The 10,000-nt window shown below is 34.2% G+C and overlaps 2 protein-coding genes across 2 annotated transcripts in view; one reads left to right on the top strand and one right to left on the bottom strand.

Annotated features, from left to right (window-relative positions):
- The window catches only part of nme7 (NME/NM23 family member 7), a 105,738-nt gene extending 97,478 nt beyond the window's left edge, over positions 1–8,260 (top strand). The window contains exons 11-12 of the mRNA XM_061978420.2: positions 1,753–1,860; positions 8,138–8,260. Coding sequence (XP_061834404.1) covers positions 1,753–1,860; positions 8,138–8,170 — 141 coding nt within the window. The 3' untranslated portion in view covers positions 8,171–8,260. The remainder of the gene's footprint in view (positions 1–1,752; positions 1,861–8,137) is intronic.
- The window catches only part of atp1b1a (ATPase Na+/K+ transporting subunit beta 1a), a 57,219-nt gene continuing 55,417 nt past the window's right edge, over positions 8,199–10,000 (bottom strand). Inside the window, exons 5-6 of the mRNA XM_061978422.2 lie at positions 9,120–9,200; positions 8,199–9,052 (exon numbers count right to left, since the gene is read on the bottom strand). Of these exons, the coding sequence (XP_061834406.2) occupies positions 8,795–9,052; positions 9,120–9,200 (339 nt within the window). The 3' untranslated portion in view covers positions 8,199–8,794. The remainder of the gene's footprint in view (positions 9,053–9,119; positions 9,201–10,000) is intronic.

Below are 10,000 nucleotides of genomic sequence, written 5' to 3'. Positions count from 1 at the left end.
CATTTAATGTGGCCCGCCACTTCATTTATTGTAGTCCGCCACGTCATTTAACGTGGTCTTCCACATCATTTATTGTGACCCGCCACATCATTTGTTGTAGTCCGTCACGTCATTTAAAGCTGGCCTGCCACATCAATTAACGTGGTCTTCCAAATCATTTATTGTGGCCCGCCACGTCGTTCGTTGTAGTCCGCCAAGTCATTTAAAGTGGTCTGCCACTTTATGTACCGTATTTTCCGCACCATAAGGCGCCCTGGGTTATAAGCCGCGCCTTCAATGAACGGCATATTTCAAAACTTTGTCCACCTATAAGCCGCCCCGTGTTATAAGCCGCATCTAACTGCGCTAAAGGAATGTCAAAAAAACAGTCAGATAGGTCAGTCAAACTTTAATAATATATTAAAAACCAGCGTGATGTGGGCGCGCATGGAATCGTATATCAACATGGACGGAGCTGCGTGAAAAAAGCCACCCGGCCTCTTCGCGTAAACTTAAACTTACCTTAACCACTCGCTCATCTTTTCTTCATCCATCCCTTCGAGTTAGCTTTTATGATGACGCCGGCTGGAAAGGTCTCTTTTGGCAAGGTCTTCCTTTTGAATATCACCATGGGTGGAAGTTTCTGGCCATTAGCATGGCAAGCTAGAACCACAGTGAAGGATGACTTCTCATTCCCTGTGGTGCGAATATTCACCGTACGTGCTCCCGTTGTATCCACAGTGCGGTTCACAGGAATATCAAAAGTCAGTGGAACCTCGTCCATGTTGATAATGTTCTCTGGCCGGATCTTTTTTTCAGCTATCTTGTTTTTACAATATGCACGGAAAGTAGCCAGCTTTTCTTGAAAGTCTTTAGGCAGTTGCTGTGAAATAGTAGTCCGTGTGCGGATGGAGAGATTGCGTCTTTTCATGAACCGGTAACCTGTCGCTTAGTAGGAGCCATTTTGTGGTCTTTACAGATGTAAACACACAAAGGAAATGAAACGTACGGTGATATCCGCGCGCTTTTTCTTCTTCTACGCGGGCGGGTGGTTGCTTACAGTAGAAGAAGAAGCGCTTCCTGTTCTATGGGGGCGGGTGCTTACCTTGGCGGTTGCTTGCGTAGAAGAAGAAGCACTTCCTCTTCTACGGGGAAAAAAGATGGCGGCTGTTTACCGTAGTTGCGAGACCGAAACTTTATGAAAATGAATCTTAATATTAATCCATATATAAAGCGCACCGGGTTATAAGCCGCACTGTCAGCTTTTGAGTAAATTTGTGGTTTTTAGGTGCGGCTATTAGTGCGGAAAATACGGTAATGTGTTACCATGCATCATTTAATGTGGCCCTCTGAGGGTAGCCACAATTGGCCATCAGCATCATCCCCACTACAATTATTTACAACTCTAGTCTTCTTCTCATGTTGCTATTAAAAAGTGCTTTTGCCAATATTTCACTTAATGTAAGGTAATGTTACTTTATTTTGTTAAATGATGCAACTTCCTGTTGACAGCATGACTAGTAGAACAGTCTGTTTATATTTGTCAGTATTAAAGTGCAGTGTTTTATATTCAAACACAGTGTTACTGTTCAAACTGTAATGTCAGTGTGGCCAAAAATATGGACTATACTTCTGAAGTAAAACCCCTGCCTTGTTTTTAATGAACACTCTGCCCTACTACGCTACTGTGCTGTAATGTTGGACATTTCCTTGGTGAAGGAAGTTAAAGAAGCACTGATGGAGGCTAATTGTGACTTTGTCTTCTTGGTGCAGGAGATCGCGCGCCACCTTCGTCCCACCACGCTGCGTGCCATCTACGGCACGGACAAAGTCAAGAACGCCGTCCACTGCACGGACCTTCCGGAAGACGCCGTGTTGGAGGTGGGTGTGGTGGGAATACTCCGGTTATACAAAGTAGGCGTAGACCAGGGGTGTCCAAAATGACCTGTCATTTTTTAACACACTGATATTATTCACTAAATAATAATCACTAAAAAAGGGGACTAAAAGAACAAACAGGTGAAATGTAACAAAAACAAGTTGCTACAACAACTCCAATAACACCAAGCTGCCGTGCAGAATGATTTTTTAAAACTGTCATTGCTCAAAAAATAATAATGAATCAAAATCAATGTTATGAATGATTGACATATTCAAGGCTCCAATTATATCACATCAAAAATTCAACTTTGAAATATTTTTGGGGAAATGTTTACTGAAAAATAATTCAAACTTATAACCGAGGGATAGACCTGAAGTTGATCTCCAGACTTAAGTGCTGAAAGTTAAAAAAAAGAAAAGAAAAAAAAAGGTATTACTATTTTAACACTTTTATGAAAGGGGTTCTTTTGGATACCCAGCAATTTTTGTGTGATTTTTTATTTTTTTTGCCCAAAAAATAATAATGAATCAAAATCAATGTTATGAATGATTGACATATTCAAGGCTCCAATTACATCACATCAAAAATTCAACTTTGAAATATTTTTTGGCGAAATGTTTGCGTATTTTGTGTTGGCCATATAAAAAAAAAAGTTTTATAAAACATGAAAAATAATTCAAACTTATAACCGAGGGATAGACCTGAAGTTGATCTCCAGACTTAAGTGTTGAAAGTAAAAAAAAAAGAGAAAAAAAAGGTATGACTTATTTTTAACTCTTTTATGAAATATTTTTTGGATTCCCAGGATTTATTTATATATATATTTTTTTTAAGTCGTTAAAAAAATAATAATGAATCAAAATCAACGTTATGAATGATTGACATATTCAAGGCTCCAAATATTCCACATTCCACTTGGAATATGAAAGTTAAAAAAGAAACTTAACACTTTTGGATTCCCAGAAATTTTAGTGTGATTTAAAAAAAAAAAGAAAAAAAATTTAAGTCGTTACTCGAAAAATAATATTGAATCAAAATCAATGTTATGAATGATTGACATATTCAAGGCTTCAATTACATCACATCAAAAATTCAACTTTGAAATATTTTTAGGGAAATGTTTACAAAAAAACATGAAAAATAATTCAAACTTATAACCGAGGGATAGACCTGAAGTTGATCTCCAGACTTAAGTGCTGAAAGTTAAAAAAAAATAAAATAAGGTATGACTTATTTTTAACTCTTTTATGAAAGATTTTTTTGGATTCCCAGGAATTTTTTTTTTTTTTTTAAGTCGTTAAAAAAATAATAATGAATCAAAATCAACGTTATGAATGATTGACATATTCAAGGCTCCAAATATTCCACATTCCACTTGGAATATGAAAGTTAAAAAAGAAACTTAACACTTTTGGATTCCCAGAAATTTTAGTGTGATTTAAAAAAAAAAAGAAAAAAAATTTAAGTCGTTACTCGAAAAATAATATTGAATCAAAATCAATGTTATGAATGATTGACATATTCAAGGCTTCAATTACATCACATCAAAAATTCAACTTTGAAATATTTTTAGGGAAATGTTTACAAAAAAACATGAAAAATAATTCAAACTTATAACCGAGGGATAGACCTGAAGTTGATCTCCAGACTTAAGTGCTGAAAGTTAAAAAAAAATAAAATAAGGTATGACTTATTTTTAACTCTTTTATGAAAGATTTTTTTGGATTCCCAGGAATTTTTTTTTTTTTTTTAAGTCGTTAAAAAAATAATAATGAATCAAAATCAACGTTATGAATGATTGACATATTCAAGGCTCCAAATATTCCACATTCCACTTGGAATATGAAAGTTAAAAAAAGAAAATAGTATAACTTATTTTTAAGACTTTTGGATTCCGAGAAATTTTAGTGTGATTTAAAAAAAATAAATAATAAAATTTAAGTCATTACTCAAAAAATAATATTGAATCAAAATCAATGTTATGAATGATTGACATATTCAAGGCTTCAATTACATCACATCAAAAATTCAACTTTGAAATATTTTTTGGCGAAATGTTTGCGTATTTTGTGTTGGCCATATAAAAAAAAGTTTTATAAAACATGAAAAATATACGAGGGATAGACCTGAAGTTGATCTCCAGACTTAAGTGTTGAAAGTTAAAAAAAAAAAAAAAAAGGTAAGACTTATTTTTAACTCTCTTATGAAAGATTTTTTGGATTCCCAGGAATTTTTTTATTTATTTTTTTAATTAAAAATAATGAATCAAAATCAACGTTATGAATGATTGACATATTCAAGGCTGCAAATATTCCACTTGGAATATGAAAGTTAAAAAATAAAATAGTATAACTTATTTTTAACACTTTTGGTTTCCCAGAAATTTTAGTGTGATTTAAAAAAAAAAAAAAAAAAAAAAATTTAAGTCGTTACTCAAAAAATAATATTGAATCAAAATCAACGTTATAAATGATTGACATATTCAAGGCTTCAATTACATCACATCAAAAATTCAACTTTGAAATATTTTTGGGGGGAAATGTCTGCATATAAAAAAAGTTTTATAAAACATACAAAAAAACATGAAAAATAATTCTAACTTATAACCAAGGGGTAGACCTGAAGTTGATCTTCAGACTTAAGTGTTGAAAGTTAAAAATAAAAATAAAAAAGGTATTACTTATTTTTAACACTTTTATGAAAGGGGTTCTTTTGGATTCCCAGCCATTTTTATTTATTTTATTATTATTTTTTTAAGTCGTTAAAAAAAAAAAAGAATCAAAATCAATGTTATGAATGATTGACATATTCAAGGCTCCAAATATTCCACATTCCACTTGGAATATGAAAGTAAAAAAATAAAATAGTATAACTTATTTTTAACTTTTATGAAAGGGGCCCTTTTGGAATCCCAGAAATTTTAGTGTGAAAATAATTCAAACTTATAACCGAGGGATAGACCTGAAGTTGATCTCCAGACTTAAGTGTTGAAAGTTAAAAAGAAAAAAAAGGTATGACTTATTTTTAACTCTTTTATGAAAGAGGTTCTTTTGGATTCCCAGCCATTTTTTTATTTTTTTTTAAGTCGTTAAAAAATAATAATGAATCAAACTCAACGTTATAAATGATTGACATATTCAAGGCTCCAAATATTCCACATTCCACTTGGAATATGAAAGTTAAAAAATAAAATAGTATAACTTATTTTTAACACTTTTGGATTCCGAGAAATTTTAGTGTGATTTAAAAAAAAAAAACATCAAAAATTCAACTTTGAAATATTTTTGGGGAAATGTCTGCATATTTTGTGTTGGCCATATAAAAAAAAAAAAAAAAAGTTTTATAAAACAAAAATACAAAAAAACATGAAAAATATTCCTAACTTATAACCAAGGGGTAGACCTGAAGTTGATCTTCAGACTTAAGTGTTGAAAGTTAAAAATAAAAAAAAGGTATTACTTATTTTTAACACTTTTATGAAAGGGGTTCTTTTGGATTCCCAGCAATTTTTTGTATTTTATTATTATTTTTTAAGTCGTTAAAAAAAAAAAAAGACTCAAAATCAATGTTATAAATGATTGACATATTCAAGGCTCCAAATATTCCACATTCCACTTGGAATATGAAAGTTAAAAAATAAAATAGTATAACTTATTTTTAACACTTTTATGAAGTGAAATTTTAGTGTGATTTTTTTTTTAAATGTTTTTTTAAATAATAATGAATCAAAATCAATGTTATGAATTATTGACATATTCAAGGCTCCAATTACATCACATTTAAAATTCAACTTTGAAATATTTTTAGGAGAAATATTTGCGTATTTTGTGTTGGCCATATTCAAAAAAAAGTTTTATAAAACAAGCAAAAAACATGAAAAAAATGAAAAATAATTCTAACTTATAACCGAGGGATAGACCTGAAATTAAAAAGAAAAAAAATGTATGACTTATTTTTAACTCTTTTATGAAAGGGGTTCTTTTGGATTCCCAGAAATTTTAGTGTGATTTTTTTTTTTTTTTTTAAGTCGTTAAATAATAATGAATCAAAATCAATGTTATGAATGATTGACATATTCAAGGCTCCAATTACATCACATCAAAAATTCAACTTTGAAATATGTTTTGGGGGAAATGTCTGCATATTTTGTGTTGGGCATTTAAAAAAAAAAAAAAAGTTTTATAAAACAAAAAAACATGAAAAATAATTCTAACTTATAACCAAGGGGTAGACCTGAAGTTGATCTTCAGACTTAAGTGTTTTAAAGTAAAAAAAAAAGAAAGAAAAGGTATTACTTATTTTTAACACTTTTATGAAAGGGGTTCTTTTGGATTTTTTTAAATTGTATTATTATTTTTTAAGTCGTTAAAAAAAATAATAATGAATCAAAATCAATGTTATGAATGATTGACATATTCAAGGCTCCAAATATTCCACATTCCACTTGGAATATGAAAGTTAAAAAATAAAATAGTATAACTTATTTGTTACACTTTTATGAAAGGGGCCCTTTTGGAATCCCAGAAATTTTAGTGTGATTTGTTTTTTTTTTTTGTTTTTTAGTCATTAAATAATAATGAATCAAAATCAATGTTAAAAATGATTGACATATTCAAGGCTCCAATTACATCACATCAAAAATTCAACTTTGAAATATTTTTGGGGGGAAATATTAGCATATTTTGTGTTGGCCATTTAAAAAAATAAAACAAAAATACAAAAAAACATGAAAAATAATTCAAACTTATAACCAAGGGGTAGACCTGAAGTTGGTCTTCAGACTTAAGTGTTGAAAGTTAAAAATAAAAAAAAAGGCATTACTTATTTTTAACACTTTTATGAAAGGGGTTCTTTTGGATTCCCAGCCATTTTTTTAATGTTATTATTATTTTTTAAGTTGTTAAAAAAAGAATCAAAATCAATGTTATGAATGATTGACATATTCAAGGCTCCAAATATTCCACATTCCACTTGGAATATGAAAGTAAAAAAAAAAAAAATAGTATAACTTATTTTTAACACTTTTATGAAGTGAAATTTTAGTGTGATTTTTTTTTTAAATGTTTTTTAAAATAATAATGAATCAAAATCAATGTTATGAATTATTGACATATTCAAGGCTCCAATTACATCACATTTAAAATTCAACTTTGAAATATTTTTAGGGGAAATATTTGCATATTTTGTGTTGGCCATATTAAAAAAAAAGTTTTATAAAACAAGCAAAAAACATGAAAAATAATTCTAACTTATAACCGAGGGATAGACCTGAAGTTGATCTCCAGACTTAAGTGCTGAAATTAAAAAGAAAAAAAAGGTATGACTTATTTTTAACTCTTTTAGAAATTTTAGTGTGATTTTTTTTTTTTAAGTTGTTAAATAATAATGAATCAAAATCAATGTTATGAATGATTGACATATTCAAGGCTCCAAATATTCCACATTCCACTTGGAATATGAAAGTAAAAAAATAAAATAGTATAACTTATTTTTAACACTTTTATGAAAGGGGCCCTTTTGGAATCCCAGAAATTTTAGTGTGATTTATTTTATTTTTTTAACAAATCAAAATCAATGTTATGAATGATTGACATATTCAAGGCTCCAATTACATCACATTTAAAATATTTTTAGGGGAAATATTTGCGTATTTTGTGTTGGCCATATTAAAAAAAAAAGTTTTTTAAAACAAGCAAAAAACATGAAAAATAATTCAAACTTATAACCGAGGAATAGACCTGAAGTTGATCTCCAGACTTAAGTGTTGAAAGTTAAAAAAAAAAAAAAAAAGGTATTACTATTTTAACACTTTTATGAAAGGGGTTCTTTTGGATACCCAGCAATTTTTGTGTGATTTTAGTTATTTTTTTAAGTCGTTAAATAATAATGAATGATTGACATATTCAAGGCTCCAAATATTCCACATTCTACTTGGAATATGAAAATAAAATAGTATAACTTATTTTTAACACTTTTGGATTCTCAGAAATTTTAGTGTGATTCCAGAACCAAACTGGAGGGAGCCCTAAAAGGTCAATAAAAGTATCAAAATGGTTTGCACACCCCTGCTGTAGTGAAAAGGAGCCTTTTTAGCGGCGTCTCATGACCACAGCGTGGGCCCCGCCTCAGATCTCACGGTGTGACGGGAACACAAGAAACAAAGGCTTTGTTTAGCGGGACGTGGGGGTGGGTGGAGGGCGCACTGTTGACCCGTCCAGCTGGTCTGGGACATAAAGCCTCCTTGTTAGTCCACCTGACCGGCCTGGTGGTCCACAGGTGCAGTACTTCTTCAAGATCCTGGACGGATGACGACAAACACACACTAGGCACACCTGCGACCTTTTGACCTTTTATTGTTTCAGCCAGATGAAATAAAGTGACCAGAAGACTCCTGACAAAGTGTTTTTTTTTCTCCCCAACATGGAATTATTTTCACATCTACCGCATTGCCTCGGATATTCTTTCCACTTTGGTATCGGATTGAAACATTTGAAACAAAAATAAAATGTACAACTGCATAAATATAAAACTCTTCCACCGTGAACGTGGCTAAAACATTCGGAGCCCGCGTGGACTCTACTAAAACCTAAAAAAGAAGTGATGGGATCCTTCCACGGTCCACCTGATGCCGTCAGGAGGTCTCGGGTACCACGCTAGTATTTCAGTTAGTCGGAGCACATTAACACACACACGCACACTAAAAGCCAACGAGACAGGAGAAATTACAAGACACAAACACGTCAGTAGTAATGGAATTGCAGTTTTCCATGGCTGGTTCATGTAGAGTAGAATAAATATGTTGCTATTGCTACTGGACGCACAGACAAGTGAAGCACACTGATTTAAGTGGAGTATGGTGGCCTTTCTAATATCAATTGGTTCTATATCGGACTTGTTGTGTTTAAAGCGCCAGCGCGCTGATCAGGGCTGAGGTCACGACTTGATGGTGAGCTTGATGTCAAAGCGTCCTTGGTAGCGGTCTTTCTCGCTGTACTTGATGTTGGCGCCGTACACCTTGCACTCCACGCGCACCTCCTGGTTGAGGGTGAGGTTGAGGAACTTGATGGCCACCAGGGGCTGCAGGTACTGGGGGTGCAGCTGCTTGCCGTAGTACGGGTAGTAGCGCAGGGGGAAGTGGCCGTTGAAGCCCAGGTAGCTGATCTCGCCCACCTTGCCCGCGTCCTCCTCTTTCTGCAAGGACCACAGGGGGTTGAGGGGGAGGTGTTGAGGGCGGCGGGAGAGGGAGAGTGGGACTCACCTTGTTGGTGCAGAAGATGGGGATGGCGTTGGGCTGCGTCTTGTTGGCCAGAGACTCTGGGAGCTCGTTGGCGGATGGAAGCTAAAGTCAATCAAAGGAGACAGACTCTTTAGATTCACTGACTCTACTTAACCATTCTTACTTCATTACAACAATTTATTCAACTTTTTTATTTTTTTAAATGTCCTTACTGTAAGGATTTTTATTAAAAAAAATTATTATAGTTTTCACAGCGTTAACTATCCATCCATCCATCCATCCATCCATCTTCTTCCGCTTATCCGAGGTCGGGTCGCGGGGGCAGCAGCTTAAGCAGGGAAGCCCAGACTTCCCTCTCCCCAGCCACTTCGTCCAGCTCCTCCCGGGGGATCCCGAGGCGTTCCCAGGCCAGCCGGGAGAGATAGTCTTCCCAGCGTGTCCTGGGTCTTCCTCGTGGCCTCCTACCGGTCGGACGTGCCCAAAACACCTTCCTAGGGAGGCGTTCGGGTGGCATCCTGACCAGATGCCCGAACCACCTCATTTGGCTCCTCTCCATGTGGAGGAGCAGCGGCTTTACTTTGAGCTCCCCCCGAATGACAGAGCTTCTCACCCTATCTCTAAGGGAGAGCCCCGCCACCCGGCGGAGGAAACTCATTTGGGCCGCTTGTACCCGTGATCTTGTCCTTTCGGTCATAACCCAAAGCTCATGACCATAGGTGAGGATGGGAACGTAGATCGACCGGTAAATCGAGAGCTTTGCCTTCCGGCTCAGCTCCTTCTTCACCACAACGGATCGATACAGCGTCCGCATTACTGAAGACGCCGCACCGATCCGCCTGTCGATCTCACGATCCACTCTTCCCCCACTCGTGAACAAGACTCCGAGGTACTTGAACTCCTCC

This window comes from Nerophis lumbriciformis, linkage group LG18 (genome assembly GCF_033978685.3).
Source record: "Nerophis lumbriciformis linkage group LG18, RoL_Nlum_v2.1, whole genome shotgun sequence".
Lineage (NCBI taxonomy): Eukaryota > Metazoa > Chordata > Actinopteri > Syngnathiformes > Syngnathidae > Nerophis > Nerophis lumbriciformis.
Note: the sequence above shows the minus strand (reverse complement) of the source record. Positions and strands in the feature narration are given on the sequence as shown.